Here is a 20,412-nt window from a genome sequence, read left to right as displayed (position 1 = left end):
TTTGTCTGATTCTGCAGACCATTTTAAAATGTTCTTAAAAGCAGTTCTTTTAGACACAAAGGCTCCCAAGGTGCTTACAAAAGTCCCTGGTCTCAAGCTTATCACGCAACTAAACGATTTCTGCGGTTTCGTTGTACTTCGGTTGCTTACAAGTTTATAAACTGCTTCACAGCCCTGAGGACCTCAAAGTGGTGCACAAGCCCCCCCAAAAAAAGTAAATACTAATCCCAATAACAAAACAAAACAAAACTGAAGCCCTGGGTTAAGGCTCGCCTGCAACCCCGGCAATCTCGCACTGCTCGTGTACATTGGCGTGGCTTATAGTGTAGTAATAGGTTTCTGGCAGCGAAGCGAACTGAAATTTCGGAGAGCATTCCGCGTCTTGGAGCTTTAGGAGCGAAAGTTGCTGGCAAAACCGGATCCGTGTTGCGGCATACGAAGTTCATTGTCTCACAAGCGCGGTTGGCTTCTCTATAGTCGATAGTCGATATTCTCTGAAGCCTATACGTTACAGAGTGTGCGTAGTGTGCGTAGCTCTGCTATACTACCCCAGTAGTTTCTACGAAAGATGGTTACGTAGCTTCCTCACATACAGTACCGCAATGTAGCTGCACTGGCACCAGTTACGTAAATTACGGAGGCAGTTTTATATTACCTCCAGTAGAGCTTTCTTTCGGCTCGCAGGACAGGATATTTGCGCAGATGACTTTCAAGAATGGGCAGAAGTTGGCTCCCCGACGCAAGGAGCTACGCCTACGTATTTTCTGTACCGCGCACGGTACCAGGATCCTTTTGAACCGGCCCTTTACAACAGGACCGACGTTGTGTTTTTCGAGAATAAGCGCAGGCGCCCGTTCCCCCTCTGTTCCACCCAACTATTCAGGGCCGTAGTCTACGCAACAGTCGGCCAGACCGACAACGTAAGAGGCGGCAAGCTAGGTTGGCGGCGGCCATTTTGTGTCGGGAGGTCGGAGAAGAAAGACGGCGTTGTCTTTCGCGCCGAGCGGTTCCTGCTTCCATTCGTCCTGCCTGGAGCCTGCGGGAATCGAACCCTAGCGGGGGAAAGAAGGGATATAGCAGGACAATAACAACCGCGCTCGGGTCTTCTCAGCGCCGGGACTCCGGTCGTCGCTTTGCTCGCCCACGTAGCCTGGCGCCAGAGGACTCCTTCGGCCTGTGAGGATGCGAGGCTTTGGAGACCGAGGCCGAGACCGCGACCGCGGCGGGTAAGGAAGGCCGGGGCGGGGAAGGGAGCGGGGCGGCCTCCTCCGGGGAACCCCAGTCTACTGGGCTTCGCCACAGGCAGACAGAAAGCCGCCAGGTGCCGTTTCCTTGTGGCGATGCTCCTGCGCTGGGAAATGCTCGTTCCCTGCTGGGCCTCTGCCTGCCTCGTCGCTGCCGCACAGGAAACCCGCCAGGAGAGGAGAGAGGCCGGAGGGCCCTCGGCCCCTCGGCCCCTGCGGGTGGGGAAGCGAGCTAGAGGATTTCATGAACACGCTTCTTCGGGGAATAAGTTTATTTGATCTCGGATGGTAATCCTGAGTAAACATAAGGGGCTGCAGTGCGTTAAAAGCTGCTACATACGTGTGTGTGTGTGTGTGTGTGTGTGTGTATGCGTTTTGTAGCAAAGCTTACTGGTTTTTCACACAGCTCCACCTGTAATCCAACAGGTGAAGCTTTCTGCACCACCGCAACTGGGGGAGGAAAGCTTCACCTACTCCTGGCTTCTCTCTTGCCAGGAATTAAAGGTTGCAATATGGTTGCTGAATGTAACTAAGCGGATGGAAAATGGCGTTGCAATATGGAGTCCAAGGTGGGGACAGGGAGGTGCTTAATGTGGGCCCATGAGGGGTGGAGATCTGGGGTAGGAAATGCGAGGCCGTAGGAGGCGGGAACTAGAGGCTCCCTGGACAAAGTTCGTTTGTGTTCCTCTTCTCTTCCCTTAACTGATCGGAGGGCAGCAGGCCTCTGAACACATCTTGTACCAATCCCAACTCTCGCAGATTTTATACTTGTTGATCACTTTATTTGATCCCCAGCATTGCGTTCCTCCTCTTCCTCTGGGTTAAGGTGGGACACGGTATTTCCTCTGACTTCAGTGTCACTTTTACAGTGGTAGTAAAGTATTGTAAATTCTAAAGTACAGCTGCAGAGGCATAGTGCAATCCTTACCCCAGGGTGAATTTGTTCAAATCTGACAGGGTGCTCTATAATAAAGTGATTGCAACCTAAGCTCATTTTAACTCAGTTGTGAGAATTTCCTTGTGACTGTATAATGCTGTTGTTCAGTGCCTTGTCATGTTCTTACTTGGGATATTTAAGCACGAGCCTAATTATAGAGTGCATAAACAGATAGTATATTTATCATTATTGGTATCAGTATCATTTTCTTATGTTGTTAACTTGAGGAGCATATGCCGTGGTCCCAAGCACATTTACTTGTTATAAGCCCTGTCCAAATCAAGGAGACAATTTGAAAGAATTGGGATCAGCTGACACAGCTTGTGGTGATACTGAAAATGATAACAACCCCAGGTGTTGCTTCTCCAACCACTGTAAACACTAATGTGAGTATTACCTGTGGTAGAAGCATTGGGGCTGCTGTCATTGTGCTAGTCTGATTGAACTGCATGGGGATTTGCACAATTTTACCACAGTTTATAGATGTGTGACTTGCTGGTTCAGTGTCACTGATACTGAGGTTCCAAACACCTCTGCCTGGAAGCACCCTGGCTTTGCAGTCCTAATCCTGTTTACTCAGAAGTAAGGTCCACTATGTTAAATAGGACTTACTTCCCAGTAAGTGAGAAAATCTGGAATAAAGTAATTTTTGAGCGTTCCATTGCTCATACAGCTGATAAGCTATCTTTAGGCAGCCTACAGCACAGTCCATAGGTGCTTAAAAGTAAGATTTGTTCAGTTAGGTTTACTCCCATATAAGTATTGGTTGCAAACCTTTGCACACTTTGGAGTAAACTTCCCTGAACTTGATAGGACTAGTTTATGTGTAAATGTGCTTAGAGTTGCACTGTTAGTGTCATAAATGAACTGTTGCAGTTAAAACTGTATCCTAGTACATATGCATGTTTCCCATAGCTTGTTGCTAAATTGTGCATAAAATGGTTTGATTATAAAGTTACCTTGTTTTTCATTTTGTTTTCATGTGTGGAATTTGATCTTTCAAAGTTATGCTCTGTTTTGTTACAAAGTAAAGTTAAAAAAACTTGCAAAAATATTTAAAGGTATGTTTAGAATTTTTTCAGTGTTTGCTGATAATACTTTCTAAAACATTTAGATTAAAGTAATTGCTTGGAATATTTTTTGCTGCTTTCCTGCAACAGTAAACAAATTACATAGAATAAGCCAGGGGTCGCCATCCAGAATAAAGACAATCCCTGGAATAAACATTTTACCAATTCTTGCTGTCTCCAGTATTTCCAGAAGCTGAACTGTTGTTGTTATGTTATTGATAAGCAACAATACTTCTATTGCCCCAAGGTCTCATTTTGTTTATTTGTTGGTTAAGGATATAGTATAGCAAATAGTCAGAGAGGGGAATGTTGCTTTAATATAATTTCACTGCGATTCAGATTACAGGGAACCAGGCAGAGGGCCTTCTTGTAGTGGCATCAATAAGATGAAATAGGTGACACTTTCCCCCATTACAGAAATGTTTTCTTAGCTTAATAATAAAGACGCAAGCATATGTTTGTCAAATACTTTGAAAAATAACTTCAACTGGAATCCCCCTCCTCTCCAGGTTTGGCGGTCCACTTCCTCCTAAAAAATTTGGAAACCCGGGTGAACGTCTCCGTAAAAAGAAATGGGACTTGAATGAATTGCCTAAGTTTGAAAAAAATTTCTATGCTGAACACCCAGAAGTGGCCAGACTCACTCCAGTAAGTTTCATTTGTTCTTTCTTTTGTGCTTGGTATACTTGGAAACTTTGCCAGCTTTAATGCTTCCCATATAGAGTGCTAACGCAGATATGAAAATAACTAGAATTATTTCTGCCAATAGCTTTGTCAGTTGGATTAGTAGCATATTGAACATCTTGCAGTTTGGGCAAAGAATTCACCTGAGAAAACTTTGTTACTATAAGACTCTGGATGGTGAATTCAGTGGGATTTGCTTCCTGATAAATGTGTTCAGGAATGCAGCTCTAGAGGTTTTTTGGTGGTTTGTGTGTTGTTTTTACTACACGGGATTTGCGATCCCCTGAGGTGGATGCAGTTTTGGACATGAATTCTAGTACCTACTTAGCTGTACTTTCAATATTTTCTTGATAATGGAACTAATATGGAGATAAATATTTTATAAAAAAAATTTCTTATTCCACCTTTCAGAGTTTAAAAGTTGCGTTGTCTATCAGGTAGGATTGTTGGAACATAAAGCTAAAGCTACAGAGCATTTTACTTTAAGTGCAAATGGATGCTGATGCACTGATAGAAATGAAGGGATTATCTTCTTCGTGACAGCCTGTAATGTTTTTCATAACAATGGAAGGTTATATAAAAATTTATTTTCACAAGGTTTATGTGCATTTTTTTACTCTAAACAGTATGAGGTTGATGAGCTAAGAAGAAAGAAAGAGATTACAGTTAGAGGATCAGATGTTTGCCCCAAGCCTGTGTTTGCCTTTCACCAGTGTAACTTTCCACGTAAGTATTCTGCTTTGCAGCTGTGACTAATGGGAGATCTTGGATGACATCAGTTTTGGGATGAAAGAGGGTGAAGAATCTGAAACCTCATTGACAGAAATACTGAGGGTGGGAAATCTGCTGAACTGGATGTGTTGGGTGAGGTTGAATGACCAGGTATACAACTTGGAGTTTCTCCCAGACAACTAGCTGATTTGCCATTTGCTAGCTGCACCCCTATTTGCCATAGTCATTGATGAGCTGATTACCTCAAGACTAAATTACTGTCATGCACTCTTTCTGGGACTACCTTTGAAACAGTTCAGAAGCTTCAGTGGCTTTGGGGGAAAAGCAATATGAGCATATGACACTGATTCTTTATCAGTTGCATTGATTCCCAGTGCTCAGGGGCGAAACTAAGCTTTATTTCACTCAGGTCTAAGACCTAGTTTGCCCCCCCCCCAATCCATTGGCATACATGTTGTTGTTGTTGTTGTTGTTGTTGTTGTTGTTGAAGTCTTTCCCAGGAAGCAAAATCTGGGTCCCTTATTAACTGGTTTTAAGCAGCCTCTCAAGACTTGGTCCTTTAAATCTGCTTTTAAGTGATAATGATGCTGTTCTATGTTCTTAGTTGCAATTTTAACAATCAGTTCTATTTCTAAATGAATTGCTTTTAGTACTTTTATTGTGAATTTTGTATATGACAACCTTTTATTTAAATAATTTTAAAGTTGGGTACTACCTTAGCCCTGAAAGGTAGTATAAAAATCAATAAATCTTCAGTACTTGGCCCCAGAATGTGATACTAACATGTAGTATTGGTTAAACGGCACACTGTAAAAATATAATTCATGCAGAATATATGCTGTGCTGTTTTTAATGTATGATTATATCTATGTTTTTAACTTTCAGAGTATGTAATGGATGTCTTGATTGACCAGCATTTTACAGAACCAACTCCAATTCAGTGCCAGGGCTTTCCATTGGCCCTTAGTGGTCATGATATGGTGGGCATTGCACAGACTGGCTCTGGAAAGACATTGGCAGTATGTATTTTTAAGTTTTTGTTGAATTGTTTTTGTCTCCAAATTCCTTGGGAGGAAAGCACTTACTTTCAATCACAGTGACATTATGCATCATTCATGTGAAAAGAATAGAACAAAGCTGCTCCTCTCCTGTTACTTCTGCAAGTTACTTCAGTAGTACACCAAGGCTAAGTGCAGAATTTGGGCATATTTTTCCTTTTGTAGCAAACTGAACATCTTGTAAAGATAGATAGATATCTAAAATTAAACAAGGACAAGGTAAAGGTGTAATATTTCATTAACCTTTTCACATTTTATATCATGACACCTGAGCCTGTGCATGTTTGCTCAGAAGTATCATAGAGTTGTAAGGGAGCCTGTGGATCATCTAGTCCAACCCCCTTCAATGCAAGTCTCACTTTGTCCTTTGAGACTTAACATAATGCTACCTGCACTTATCTGGAAGTTATCAGTCTGAAGCATCAATACTAAATGCTTATTTGGGCACGGTCCATTGTTGTTAATTGAAGCTGATGTCATGGAAGTAGATTTAGGCTTTTGTGGTGTATGTTCTTGGAGGGGTTGTAAGAAGTCAGCCGTGTAATGTTGACTAGCATCACACTGAGGGGAATATTGTCATAGCTCATGAGCTTTTTATTCAGTTGGGCTGTAGCTTATGCTAAGCATCCTTCGCTTAGCTGATGGAGTACTTTCAGCTTTCTGTATTTGGCTTTCTATGATTACTGTCTTACTGGCAGAAGCATCTAATGCTGCTGATCCTTGCCTCTATGCACTTGGTTCAGTGACTAAAACTTGAGAGTACAGCACCCGTGCATGCCTGATTATGGGAACCATGTTGACCCATTGCAGTATTGGTGTACTGCTCCTTTCACCTCCAGGTTGGCTGTTCTCAGATACATGAAGAGGTGAAAGCTGTAAATCTCACTTTTAACTTAAAATGCTTTTGTGAATTGGACAGCTGGTATATCCACTTTGTGTCTTTAAGCAGTCTATAGGTAAGATTTGAGAAGTGACTTTCATTTTAATGTCCCTTAATATCTTGATTTATCCCTGTTTCAGTACTTGCTGCCTGCAATTGTTCATATCAACCACCAGCCATACTTGGAAAGAGGGGATGGTCCAATTGTGAGTAAATATTTTTAATGCTTTTTTAACATACATTTTATGCTTTCTCATATTACATTTCAGTAAATCAAAGAGAGCTGTGGGCTTTGCCTCTGATGTTTAAGCAATTTACATAAAACAGTATTCTCACAGTATTCTTTGATGCCTTCTTTTGCAGTGCTTGGTTTTAGCTCCTACCCGAGAGCTGGCCCAGCAAGTCCAGCAGGTAGCCGATGATTATGGTAAATGTTCAAGGTTGAAGAGTACCTGTATATACGGAGGAGCACCCAAAGGTCCTCAAATCAGAGACTTGGAGAGAGGTAATTAACAGTGGGCTCGCTTTATGCAGGATGGTTGTAACATACTAATTGTGCAACCCCAATATGTGATTAAAACTTTGTATGGATACCTTCTTGGTAGCGTATTTCAATTAATATATTTAAATTATGTTGGCTGTCTCATAGGTGAATGTATTTTTAATGAAAGTTGATGGGTTTTTCCCCCTTTCACTTTCTTTGCTCTGTTTCTTCTTTACTAAATTTGTTACAGTAAGTGTGCAACTTACATACATTTAACTTGTGCGCATTCAGCTTTATGTGCTTGACAAAAAATGAAAAACTAAATGGAAATGGGGTGGGCGTCCTGGAAAAAAGACTTTGGCGATGCCATCCACCATTGACCACAATGTGTTTTGATGATAAGTGATTTTGGCTTTAGGCCTGGTCCCCGGAACATGACCCCTGCTTAAGTTGTGGGCTTACTGTATTTAAAAAATCAACTGAAATATTTATAAAGGCTGAGGAAGTAGAAATTTGAAGCCTTCAGATAAGTCTTACATGAACAGCTTGTGAGCTGTACTAGTGAGGCTTTTCTTTACCATGCAGACTTTTAAATATTGACCTGAATTGGAAGATTTCTGTCTGCCTTCATTAAAAAAACAAAGAGTTGTATGCATAGACTGTATGTAGACTGTTGGCTAAGAACGTTGATTGCAAATTTAATGTATGCAGTATTTCTATCTAAACTTTTAAGGATCGTAGGCTAAAAGGGCTTCAACTTGATGCACATAAAAGTGTTGGCTGTGTACATAACCGTTGTATCTTTGAATTCAGTATTTGAATCCTTGGTTAATATTAAGTTCCTTTTATGCTAACTTTCATCCCCATCCCAACTTCATTCCCTGAAGGTGTTGAAATTTGCATTGCTACACCCGGACGTCTAATTGATTTCTTGGAAGCAGGGAAAACTAATCTCCGCCGATGTACATACCTTGTGCTAGATGAAGCTGACAGAATGCTGGATATGGGTTTTGAACCTCAGATTCGTAAAATTGTTGATCAGATACGGGTATGTAAACCTTCACTGTATTAGCTTTCCTTAAATCCCCCCTTTAAAGAATACCACCCAGCTGAACATATATTCTTTCAGCCTGACAGGCAAACTCTAATGTGGAGTGCCACTTGGCCAAAGGAGGTGCGCCAGCTTGCTGAGGATTTCTTGCATGACTATGTCCAGATCAATGTGGGCAACCTGGAGCTGAGTGCCAATCATAATATCCTGCAAATAGTGGACGTGTGCATGGAGAGCGAAAAAGATCATAAGTATGGATGCTGCTGTAGTTCCTACATTTTCTTGTAAATTAGACTTCCCCTCTCCCCTTTAAAGTAGCATTATTTAAGTATGCCTATGGCAATTAGTTATTCAGGCAGACCCCAGACGTGTAACTATTTAATGATTTTTATTTGTTTTTATCCTGCCTTTTGCATCTTGGACTTTCAGAGCAGTTAAAACAGTGCTCCTTGTTATGATAGTTCATGTGATTAAGGCCAAAAACCTATAGTTCATTACTTTATCCATAAAACACCCACTGAGCTAAGCGAGTCTTTACTTGTCATTTAAATGCTGTGTATAATTAATTTTGAGTGGATTGAATATTGCTGTAAATGACTTGCCTCAAATGATATGAAATTAGCTTATTTTATGTTTATAATTTGTTGTGTGTGTTTTTATTCGAAGACTAATCCAACTGATGGAAGAAATCATGGCTGAAAAAGAGAATAAGACAATTATATTTGTGGAGACAAAAAGACGTTGTGATGACCTAACTCGAAGGATGCGTAGAGATGGGTAGGCCTTCTGCTCTTTCTTTGAACTGATAATGTTGCAGATGAAAAGCTTTAAAGATGCATAGGGCTTAATTTTGTTGCTGCAAAGATGTTCCTATGTTTAGCTTGGAATGAAATCCAGGTTGCAGAAGGAATGATGTGGCTGCCTACTTGGAAACTTAATGGATGTAGTATTGTATTTGAGAATCCAGTGTACATGTTTAAAAGATGTTCATCAAAACAATTGTCAATAAGATAAAAAGGGAAAACAACTCTTCCAGAATCTGAGGGGAGATAGGTAGGTTGTTGAGGCAGCTCCAGGCAATGAGATAGTAATTAACCACTAGCACTTTAAGTATGACAATTAGCTTCTTTGTTTGGAAATACACACACAGTAATTGAGTGATGCAAGTAAAATAATATTGAAGAACATGCTGTTGTTCCCTAATGTATATTGTTGCCACCCTCACTTGGAACATTTGCTGGTGCAGTCTCTAGCTTTTGTAGGGGCACATTGTCCCCCAGAGGTGCATGTGGCAGCTTAAAACTGTTGAAAACCTTTTGTCTTTGTAGATGGCCAGCTATGTGCATTCATGGAGACAAGAGTCAACCAGAACGAGATTGGGTGCTTAATGGTGAGTAGCAGGAAAAGCTTTCCTGGCTTCCCAGATAATATTTGATTTTGCGCATAAGTGATATACAATACAAAATCATAAGCTTATTGATCTCATCTATATGCTGAACATGCTTATTTTTAGCTATTTGTTGATTTCGGTATTGAGTTTGCATTTTTACATGCTTTCCTAATTGAAATGCAACAAAACAGAAAATTAAGTGCATGCAGTCCTAGTGTGAGTCGATGTAAAGGTTTCAAGTCTAATTCTGGAACCATGAGAAAGAAAGTTCTCTTTATTATGTGTGGTTTTTGTGACTTGTGGCTTTTTTCCTTTCAGAGTTCCGTTCTGGAAAGGCTCCTATCCTCATTGCTACGGATGTTGCATCTCGTGGGCTAGGTTTGTACACATGGGCTTCTCTGCCTGCTTCTCAGGTCGTTTCTTTAGATTTGAAACTTATTCCAAAGAATTTTAAAGCGTGACTTTCCCCCACATGTGAAATGCCTTTTTTAACATTGATCTTTTTTTTTCTTTCATATTCAAAATCTCTTCCTGCTCCTAACAACAGGCTTTGGTCTGCAGCAAGGCCTAGGCATGACTAATCGATCGCCAGTGGGGAGAAGAGACGTCCAATTACTCAAGCCCAATTGTTCCACACACCCTCTCATTTCCAGCTTCAGCTTTGTTGCTGGATGACTAGGATTGGACTGCACCCACTAAGTTGTTCAGAATTACCAGACGGTAGAGCAAACATCTTTTTAAAAATCCCTCTCTGTCCAGATGCATTACTAATGTAATTGCACCTTAGAGACTCACCACTACTATGGAGCACTGTTTCACATACATGAATGTAACTTGTATTTTAACACACAAGCATTATCCCTCATTTTCCCACCTAGACTGGATTGCTGAGGTTATATAGTAAAAGCTACAAGGGGTTTCTTGTAGTGTGATGTATCTCAGTTTTCTTCAGTGCTGTAAAAATGGATGCTTCCGGATGCTTGGGTAAACAGTCCCGCTTTAATATCTGTATTGTGATTAAGCTCTGCATCTCAATTGGCCAGAAATGTCAGATTCTCCATATTGTAGATATTTTGGAAATCTGGAAGAGGCCACTCCTGGGAGCTGTTAGTGTTGAATTTGGTGGACTGGCCCACAGTGGCAGATCTTGTACCCAATCAATGAAAACAATCCCTCAGGTTGTTCAGAGTGACTTTGTTTAAACAGAGAATTTTGTCACTTGAAATGCTTAGTTCCCAAATGTGATAAACATACTAAAAAAGTTGGTAGCCTTTAATCACATAACCTTCCTTCTCACATGCCATCCCCTAAATTGGAAACACTTCTCTAGAGGTGTTCATATGGATTTCAGTCTCTGTCCTCTGGGGTCATGTCTGGACCTGTGCAGGTAGAACTTGGGCCTGTTAGGAGAAGGGGTGAGGCCAGATTTTTTTGGCAGTGGTTTTTAAACAGGCTTGCTGTGTGCTGGTAGCTTCTTTGTGCATCTTGCCTAGACACTTAAAATCAGCCCTTCTCATATATATATATATTTCCCCAAAACAACTCATTTGGATACTATTTAAGGAAAACAGTCTCCCCGTTCTGCCTTCTCCACTTCACCGAGGCTGGGGGGAAAAGGTACCAGAGTCTGTTTCTTGTTACTAAAGAACATCTTGGCTTGTTTTGGGGCCCAGAGTTTGCTGCTTAATAATACGTAGCTGGCAAACCTCTGGACGAATTCCTCCAAGTTCCTGGAAAGTGAAGGCTTCTACCTAAAACATAGAACAGGGGCGCGCACTTTTTGGCTGAGTCACCAGGGTTTTTCCTTCTACTCAAAGGAACATTGGTCTCAGAAAACTCCTTCCAGGTAAGTTGAGTCCCCCATAATGGCTTCTTTATGAATAACCCCCAGGAGAGAAGACTTCCCTCTGCACTGTTTTTCATTAAACACTTCACTCTGTTAAAGTCAAATCATTAAATTTCTTTTTGTTTGTTTTCTTTAACAGAAACTTTATCAGCTGCCGATCACTCAGTGCAGGTCTGGGGACATATCTACATTGGTGGTCGAAGCAGCTCTCTAGATGAAGCGTGTTTGCTAGTTTCTGCCCCTCCCAATTAAATGCCCAGTCATTTTCCGGGGGCATCTCAGTGTGAATGCATCCCCAGGTAGCCATATTCCTTTCTAGAATGATCAAGAACGGAATCTCTATAATTCCTTGGAAGAAATACTGTGATGAGCACAATTTTACATCAGTGCAAGATAGAATAGTAAGAAATCATTTTACTGCATGTTACCTCCCCTCCCCCACTCAGATAATGTGGATCTGATACACACCATTTTAAGGTAGAAATTGACCCCACCTCTTTTCTCTTCCTTGTTGCCCTTCCATGGATTTCCACCAAAATCCAGTCATTGAGACCTTCATTGTTAACTGGCAGTCTCTGTGCTTTCTAACAAGGATATGCTTCCTGGTATTCATTATGGCTACCTAACTAATGGATGTACAGAATGGGATTGGCTGAGGTCCCATAGCCTGCTGTTTGTCAGACTCCAGTTAAATCCTAGCTATGAAGATGTGAATGCACTACTTGGTGTGTTACCCTGCCCTTACCCAACTCTTGCCCTTTGAGATCTTTGCACCAAGGACCCTAGCTGGAGACTCGCGCTGCCCCCTGTGAAATCTTGCCTTCTCACTTTTTGGTGTGATTCAGGACTTTGGAGTCTGGAAAGATTGAGGAGCCCCCCCTTGGTGTAATAAGAAACAGACGTAATACCCCTTTGCCACCACTACAACCCACTTTTATTTTTGCCCCTCTCCCTATCCCTTTATTTGAAATTGATGCAGTCTGGGCAATAGATGCAGCCTGACCTTTTGGATGTAATTTTTAGCATCTGCATTTTTGACAGTTGCCCCCTTTAAGCCCTGTGAGGGGACAACAAGCGTTGGAGGACCTGAAACCTTTACGTGAACCCAGGTTCTCAGGCGCTTGACAGCCAAATGGGGCTACAGAGAAGCATCCATGCCAGTTCACAGAGCGAGCGTGTGTGGGGACTTCTCGCTGCCATGGACCCTTGATGCATGCTCCCCGCGCTCCAGTGGTCCCGTGTCAGAGGGCGGAGTTTTCGAAAGGAGGCCGCCAAAAATAAAAGGCAAAGAGACGGGATCTTCTGCAGCGATTTCCCACAGGAGGAGGGAGTGTGCATCGGTCTGGTAACAAAACAGGGAATGTTTCTAATTTTTACGAGAAAAGTCAATCTGTGTTTTATCTTGGATATAATCTGAATATTCTCTGTAAAATGCAGATTTTTTTTTGTAAGAGCTGTTAAATTTTAATGTAAAATTGCTGTTTAAAATGTATTGCAATTTTTTTTCCAAGCATTACACTAACATTTACTTATTTTCTGCCTTTTGCACCTGTGAACTTTAAAATGTTTCCTCGAAGGTTTTGAATGTTTAAATATTGGGTTATTCCCATTGTTCAAGTTAGCTTCAAGCAGTTTATGCTAGAAATCTCACCAAGATAGTCTTGGTGATATCAAATGTTAGTGTGATATACCTTTTTAAAGGAGAATTAAAATGATCTGAATGTCCATTGGCCAAACTGTACTTCAAATTTAGAACTGGGGTAATTTATAGATACCAGGAAGAGGGGGAATAAAATATCTAAGCTATCATTTTTTGGGGGAAAGCATTCCCCCCCCCCATTTTTGTAACGATTGGAAGGTAAGTGGTTTCAGTTTTGCTGGACTTTGTAGACTTCTCCTAACAGAGTTAAAGGCATGTGGCAGTTCTCTCCTACATCCAGTCCAGTTGCTGTGTCCATAAAAAGAATGACACATTTGTTTGATGACATGCTGGTGTAAAGTTGCCTGAATTCCACAAATGAAATGTTTGGAGATTAATATTATTTGTGTGTGTGTTCATAGCATGCATGCAGCAAAGGATGGATGAATTTTAGCGGAAGAATGAACTGCTTTGACTTGACTTTCTGAAAATAAATTATTTATGTCCATGGGCATATCTCTCCATTTAGCCTTTCACTCTGTTGGGAAGAGTCTGTACTGTCTTTATTCTTTACAACTATTAACTTTTTTCTTTTTTCTTGTTACTGTCACCTGCATTTGTGCTCCCCACCTTCTGTTGGCACATCCTTCCACCATATCCTGTCCTCAACCCCTCACTGTGCTTTGGTTGCTTCACAAAGATGTGGAAGACGTAAAGTTTGTGATAAACTACGACTATCCAAACAGCTCGGAGGATTATGTGCACAGAATCGGCCGTACTGCCCGTAGCACCAACAAAGGCACTGCCTATACATTCTTCACACCAGGGAATTTGAAGCAGGCTAGAGAGCTAATAAAAGTCCTAGAGGAAGCCAATCAGGCTATCAATCCCAAACTGATGCAGCTTGTGGACCATAGAGGAGGTGGTGGAGGAGGAGGTAAGAAGCTTCTTTCTGCATGTGTGTGTTTTGTTTTTTGCAGTTTCCATATTGGTTGCCTTTAGCTTGCTAGCTACATTTAATAGAATGCTACCAAGCACTGTACCCAGTGCCTTGTCTACTGCCCTGTGCCTGGCATCACACTGGTGTGCTAGCTCTGACCTCCCAAGATGTGGTTATCTGCAAGGAGCCGCTGTGCATGAGCAACCAATTGCCTCATAGGGCTATCCTGGCAGACAACCACACCCAATGCACGGTCAGTGTGAGGCGAGCGGGAAAGTGTGGCATAGCCCCTACATGCAAATGCAAAAAACTCATGCATAAGGTTAAGTGTATAGTGTAAGCTCAGTTGATCTAGAGCAGGGGTCAGCAACCTTTTTCAGCTGTGGGCTGGTCCACCGTCCCTCAGACCATTGGTGGGCCGGACTATGTTTTGGAGGGAAAAATGAACAAATTCCTGTGCCCCACAAATTACCCAGAGATGCATTTTAAATAAAAGCACACATTCTACTCATGTAAAAACACGCTGATTCCCGGACCGTCCGTGGGCCGGATTGAGAAAGCGATTGGGCCACATTTGGCCCACAGTCCTTAGGTTGCCTACCCCAAATCTAGAGGGCATTTAAGTGAGCTTGACACCATATTCATTCATCTGTACCACCAGGCGGCCGCTCTCGTTACCGTACCAGCAACACCTCCAACAATCCCAATCTGATGTACCAGGAGGAGTGTGAACGGCGGCTCCGGGGTGTTAAAGATGGCCGGAGAGACTCGGGCAGCTTCCGAGACCGTGAACGCGGAGAGAGCTTTGCAAATGGAGCCAACAAGGCCTACGGTGGTGCATATGGGAGTGCAAATTCTGCGTTTGGGTCGCAGCAGGGCCAGTATGGCTATGCCCAGGGAGCGTATGGAGCTGCTGCTTATGGTGCAAGTGGCTATGGGGCAGAATATGGTGCCGCTGGCTATGGCGGAGCAAATGCTGCCAATGCCGGGAGAAACTCGCAGAGCACAGGCCAGCAGCAGTATGCAGGAATGGGCCGTTCCGGCCAGCAGCCTCAGCCTCTCATGTCGCAACAGTTTCCTCAGCCTCCAGGCACTAACGTGATGGGCTATATGGGACAGACTGCCAACTACCAGTATCCACCACCTCCACCACCCCCTCCCCCTGCACGCAAGTGAGACCATTTGGTTTATAGGTGACCAGTCAAGACTTGGAAATAAGAACCTTCTCTTCTCCCCTTTCCCTCACCACCCTTCCATCCCCATTGTGGTGTTTTCCCCTAATGCAGGTTAGATGTAGAGTTCACTATCAGATACTGTCCAAAAACATTGGCCCCGGTCTACATTTCCAATTTTGTTTTTAAAATTAAGAGTTGACTGGAAAACTAACTTCTCTTTACATGTTTTGGCCTTGCATGTTAAGACACCTGAAATGATTTTTTTTCTCACCCCCTCCAAAAAAACACCTAAAAGGCAGATATGTCCCAGCCCAGTTGTCATTGTGTCTGAGGCTTGTGTATGAAAACTTGCTGCAGAGAGGAACAACTTATCCATCACATAGACCACAAGAAAGATGTTGTGTAATACTCCTTAACAGAATATTTGAGATGGTGTAAGTTTTGCTTATTAAAATTGAGACTTTCCACAAGGACAGTTGAACCCGAGTCCTTGAATTTGACATAGGTGGATTTTGAAAATATAATAATTGTTTTGACTCGTCTTACAGTTGTTCCAAACCTCTCCACTTTACAGACAGAAAAAAAACACAAAAACATTTAATTTTGGCTAGCATTTTTGCAGCACCTGGATGTCTTATCAACCCTTTGTGTAAGGGATTTAAAGAAAGTGTGTTAGAAAAAGAGATTTCTTTTCTGTACTCCCCTGTTTTCATAACTAAATCATTTCATTCTTAAAAGTTAATTGGATTTCTCTGTGGTACTCAAATTACTACCAGCTAGATTTTTCACCCAATAATAATAAAACCTTATGCCTCCCCACCTCAAGTTCCAAATTGCACTTCAACAGAAAATACTGAGGAAAATTAAGCAGTCACCATTTACTTGGTGTATATGTCCTTAGTATAACATCTCTTATTGGGCAGATTTCAGGATCCCACTGTGCTGTGTAAAATGGTTCAATTTTTCTGTTTCAAATTTTGAAGATTTACTTTAGGCCAAATGGAATCTAATTCCCTCTTTAGTGGGGAGGAGGAAGAGATGGCTAGTAAGTCTTGGAGCTGCATTCACATCCTGATCTGAATAGGGCTTTCCTTGGCTTTTTGAGTGAGTTTCTTCAACTGTCTTTTACACTCAGCTTTTACAGGTAGGTAGCATTCTAGGAAATTTTAGGAAAGGATGGAACTCTAGTAAACCGTTCCATTCAATCTTGTTGATTTTTTCCCCAGGCTGAGCAAGGTTGTAGGTTAGTGAGTGGGGAGAGTGGGATAGAATTCTTCAAGTACTAAGGCTTATGTCCTGTGACTATTAGCAGAAGGGTTGACAAGTAGTTGGCTTTTTTAGTGCATCACCGGCTATGTTTGGACAACATGGCAGGAGATCACTTGTGTACTGTACTGATTGAGAGGCATAATGTATGTGCTACAGTGTTTTCTGTTTTGGGAAATGCATAGTTCAAATAAGTACAACAGCCCAGTTACTTTATTGCAGTGTGGGGCTCGTTTATTTTTTAAAAAGGGGCCGTTACATTTGTATTCCTCAGTAGAAAACAGCCCGGGGATCGATAAAAAATTGTGTGTCTGCACGCAACATACAGGTAGGTTGTTGGCACAGACTGTGAGAGGGAAATTTGCCAGTTCAAATAGCTTTTGGTTCATTTGACTTCTGTAATTGTAACTGGAGAAATGAGACGTCTAGTAGTAAGCTTCAATGCTAAAAAGATCAGAAATGAACGTTCATTTTAGAAACGTATCATGGAATATCTTGTTAGCTCATGCCGAATATTAACAACCATTGAATGCTCTGGTATGTTCTGGTGCTGCTTGGTTCCACTTACCAGCTAAAGAGCCCCGTTGACAAAGCGGTGATGTCCATTGTTTCTCCAGTAAACTTCTGTCGAAATGCCAGTCCAGCATCTTCCCTTCCAAATAAATTACTTTGTGGGCTTTAAGTTGAAAGATTTAAACTCTAAACTTTAGAGGCTTTTTGGGTCTGATCAGTGCTCTGTTTCAACCCTTACTGGTATTTGAACACATTCCTGTTGTATTAACAAAGACTTGAATGGAAGGATTCATAGCTCTGTGGTATTCAGGCACAGCATTACTAAAAAGCTATGTTACTATTAGTTTGTAAATTGTCCTTTTGATACCATCTTGTTTTCTTTTGTAGGTATGAATAAAAATACTTGTCAATAAAGATTGAACTCTCTCTCATTTAAAAGGTAGAACTTCATATGCTTTTTTCCAGTAAGAAATATCTTATTTCTCTATACAATAAGTATAGGAATGAACATTTTAATGTCCATAGTAGGCTAAACCCAAAGGGTGCTCACTAATGGTTCCTTAGCGTTGTGGAAAAATCAAGTGGGTGCCACAGGGTTCTCTCCTGGGTCCACATTGTTGCTATAACGGACCTGGATGGACCAAACTGGGAGGGACAGCTAATGCTACTGAAGACAAAATTTGGATTCAAGATGATCGTAACAGATTGGAGAACTGGGCCCAAACTAACAAAACGAATTTCAAGAGGGACAAATAAGGTTCTGCACTTAGGCAGGAAGAACAAGCTGCACAAATAGAAGATGGGGGACACCTGGCTTACTAGTACATGTGAAAAAGGTCTTGGGGTCTTAGTGGACCATAAGTGGGTCAACAGTGTGATGCAGCAGCCAAAAAGGCTAATGCTATTCTAGGCTGCATCAGCAGAAGTACTTTGCCTTGGTCAGACCCCACCTGGAGTACTGCGTCCAGCTCTGGGTGCCACAATGTAAAAGGGTTATTGACAAGCTGGAATGTGTGCAGAGGAGGGTATCCAAGATTATCAAGGGTCTGGAAGCAGAGCCTTATGAGGAATGGTTAAGTAAGTTGGGAATGTTTAGCCTGGAAAAGAGATTTGATAGTCATATTTGAGAGAGAAATAGAGATAATTGTGAGAAAAATATACCAAAAGATACTTCACACTATTTTATTTGTTATAGTTCAAACACCAACAAACATCCCCATACAAAAGAAAACGTAGATACTGTTCCAACACTAAATTAGAAAGTGTTAAGCCTAAAGTGTTAGCCACCTGGACCTCAAATCTCTCAGGCACAGTCTGCTAGTCACAGTGTAGAGAAGCAGGTAAGTTCTCTGAATGCGAGCTGAGCCATATGGGAAAAAAGCGGAAGAGGACATCCTCCAGTCCTGGAGCGGGGTCTTCAGGAACTTGCTTCGCTTGCGTGTGTCTTCAGATAGGCATTGGGAGGCTCAACTTCTTGCCTTTTAATACTAAATGGGAAAAATGAATTAAGACTTAAACTGTTTGTTCTGACAGAAAGGAATGTCACCTTGCCTCTACCAAATGCATTCATGCTGCCATTTTTAATGGTGCTTTTAGCTCGTGAATTACAAACCCCCCCAACATAGCAATAAGCGTTTTGTAGGCAACCCGTTTAGGATGAGAAGATTCCATAAACTCTTGTCACCTGTGTACAAATCTTTGTTACTAATAGCAGCAAGAAACCCTGCACATGTTACGGTCACAGTGCCTTAGAATTTCATAACCTGTGAAGCAGTTAATAACAGGCTGAACGGTAATTAAAACAGTCCTATGCTAAAATACTCAATAATTTTTGGAGTGTTTTGCATAGTTTACAGTATTGGTAATCTGAGATGACTCCCCACCCTCAAGAGGCTTCCTCTCACTGCTTTAACATGCAGAGCACGCTACTCATATAGCAATGTAGAAATTGTCTTATATGCTTGGTAGCTTCTGAGTTGGGTTTAAGTGTTTAATATTTCATGTAATTTATTTATTTAAAAGCATTGATCAACCACTCAACGTTTTAAAAATCACTTGAGCAGTATACAATATAAAAATAGTATTTTAAAAAAGTAACTCGACACAGAAAGCAGAATAAAAACATTCAGTCTTCAAGCACATAAAATGGCACTCTCTTATGGGTCAGGGAGGAAGTCTTTACAAGATTTTGGAAAGTAGCTGATGGCTGATGCTTTACAAATGGCATACGCTGCTGCTCAATTCTGAAGAGTTTTTTTACTGCTGGGGGCCCTCCCACTGAAGAATGTGCAACGCTGCATTTTTTAATGCCAATTTTCAAATCACTGTCCCATGATACTCCGCAAGCAGCAGTACCGCAATCAGAATTTTCCTACATGACCTAAGTGCTCTTGCCCATCTGTACAGGACCAGGTGGTCTTTCAGACGACCGCTGTTAAATGTTTGGGGTGGAAAAGAAACAAAGCCAAGAGGTTCTGTGGAGCGGGGTGTGTGGGGAGAGCAGAGCTATAGCTGACCTGCCTGGTCTCTGCCACAATTGTGGTCAGTTTCAGCCACTGACTAGCCAGCATTCTGTGATCCTTACCTTTCGTGACATAGAGATAAAAAAAGTCACAGTAGAAGATGGTCTGTACTACTCCAGACACCACAGCAATTTGATCATAGAAGTTCTCTGTGTGGTAGCGCCAGATCCAGTTTGCAAGGTAGAGAGCGCGATAGAGGCCCAAGAAGAAAAGGTAGTGTGTCGTGATAGTTTCAGCTTCACCTGTTTTGCTAATCATGAAAAGTTGTGGGAGGATAGCCACTGATTCCAGGTAAATTGAGAAAGTCCAGAGAATCTAAGGAAAGAATAAAGGGAAGTCCACGTTAAATGTTAGTAATGCATGAATCAGTCCAGAGAAAAACATGACAATTTTGGGCCACCTTTACCTTTCATCATGGGGCAAAAGAAAGTTCAGTTCCAGACACCAAAGGTTCAAGGAAACTTGATGCAATTACTAGCTTCTTCCATTTAATATGAATGGCTTTCTTACCTCTAATGGGGTGAAACTGTGGTTTTCTAAAAATGACAGGCCTGTAACTGGAACTAAAAGGAATTCGAGGCGGAAAGAGTCATTCTCACTATCAAAGGTTTTCCGGAATTTCCCATAGATCAGGTACACGGTAAAGTAGGCACAACTTAAGAAAACAACCTGCAGAGGAATACAAAAATCAACTTTCTCACAGTGCAAACCTTTTGAGGATTGGTCTGCTCAAACTTTTAAAGCTGTGTCTTTGCTAGAACCCACTAACCTAAGTATTTGCTGCCTGTTCTTTGGCTGATTGCAGACAAGATTCAATTTGTTGTCATTACCTTATATTTTGCCTAAGGTACTCTGGTTTGGCACCTTTAATGCACTCTTAAGATGATGCTGCATGTATTTTTTATGCATGTACACACACACACACACACACACACACACGAAGCCCATTAACTACATCTCTTGTTCTTCCCTAGCCACCCT

The 20,412-nt window shown here is 41.7% G+C and overlaps 2 protein-coding genes across 3 annotated transcripts in view; one reads left to right on the top strand and one right to left on the bottom strand.

Annotated features, from left to right (window-relative positions):
- Positions 1–768: 768 nt before the first annotated feature.
- DDX17 (DEAD-box helicase 17) lies at positions 769–17,323 on the top strand. Its single transcript, XM_081877718.1, has 13 exons — positions 769–1,226; positions 3,761–3,899; positions 4,562–4,661; positions 5,553–5,686; positions 6,746–6,811; positions 6,969–7,110; positions 7,977–8,137; positions 8,219–8,391; positions 8,807–8,917; positions 9,469–9,530; positions 9,849–9,908; positions 13,716–13,952; positions 14,617–17,323. The coding sequence occupies exons 1-13, from the start codon at positions 1,183–1,185 to the stop codon at positions 15,129–15,131; spliced, it is 1,944 nt and encodes a 647-aa protein (XP_081733844.1). The 5' UTR covers positions 769–1,182; the 3' UTR covers positions 15,132–17,323.
- KDELR3 (KDEL endoplasmic reticulum protein retention receptor 3) overlaps positions 15,118–20,412 on the bottom strand; it is a 17,450-nt gene continuing 12,155 nt past the window's right edge. The window contains exons 4-7 of one of the 2 annotated variants that reach the window (XR_014160493.1): positions 19,942–20,100; positions 19,494–19,746; positions 18,114–18,396; positions 15,118–17,363 (exon numbers count right to left, since the gene is read on the bottom strand). Coding sequence is in view for 1 of the 2 variants with exons in the window: in XM_081877727.1 (XP_081733853.1) it covers positions 18,356–18,396; positions 19,494–19,746; positions 19,942–20,100 (453 nt within the window). In the remaining variant the exon portion in view is untranslated. Of the gene's footprint in view, positions 17,364–18,077; positions 18,397–19,493; positions 19,747–19,941; positions 20,101–20,412 lie in introns of those variants that run through there. The other variant, XM_081877727.1, reaches the window with a different exon arrangement.

Source organism: Podarcis erhardii (assembly GCF_964252035.2).
Source record: "Podarcis erhardii genome assembly, chromosome: 10".
NCBI lineage: Eukaryota > Metazoa > Chordata > Lepidosauria > Squamata > Lacertidae > Podarcis > Podarcis erhardii.
This window is presented reverse-complemented; position numbering and strand designations above follow the sequence as displayed.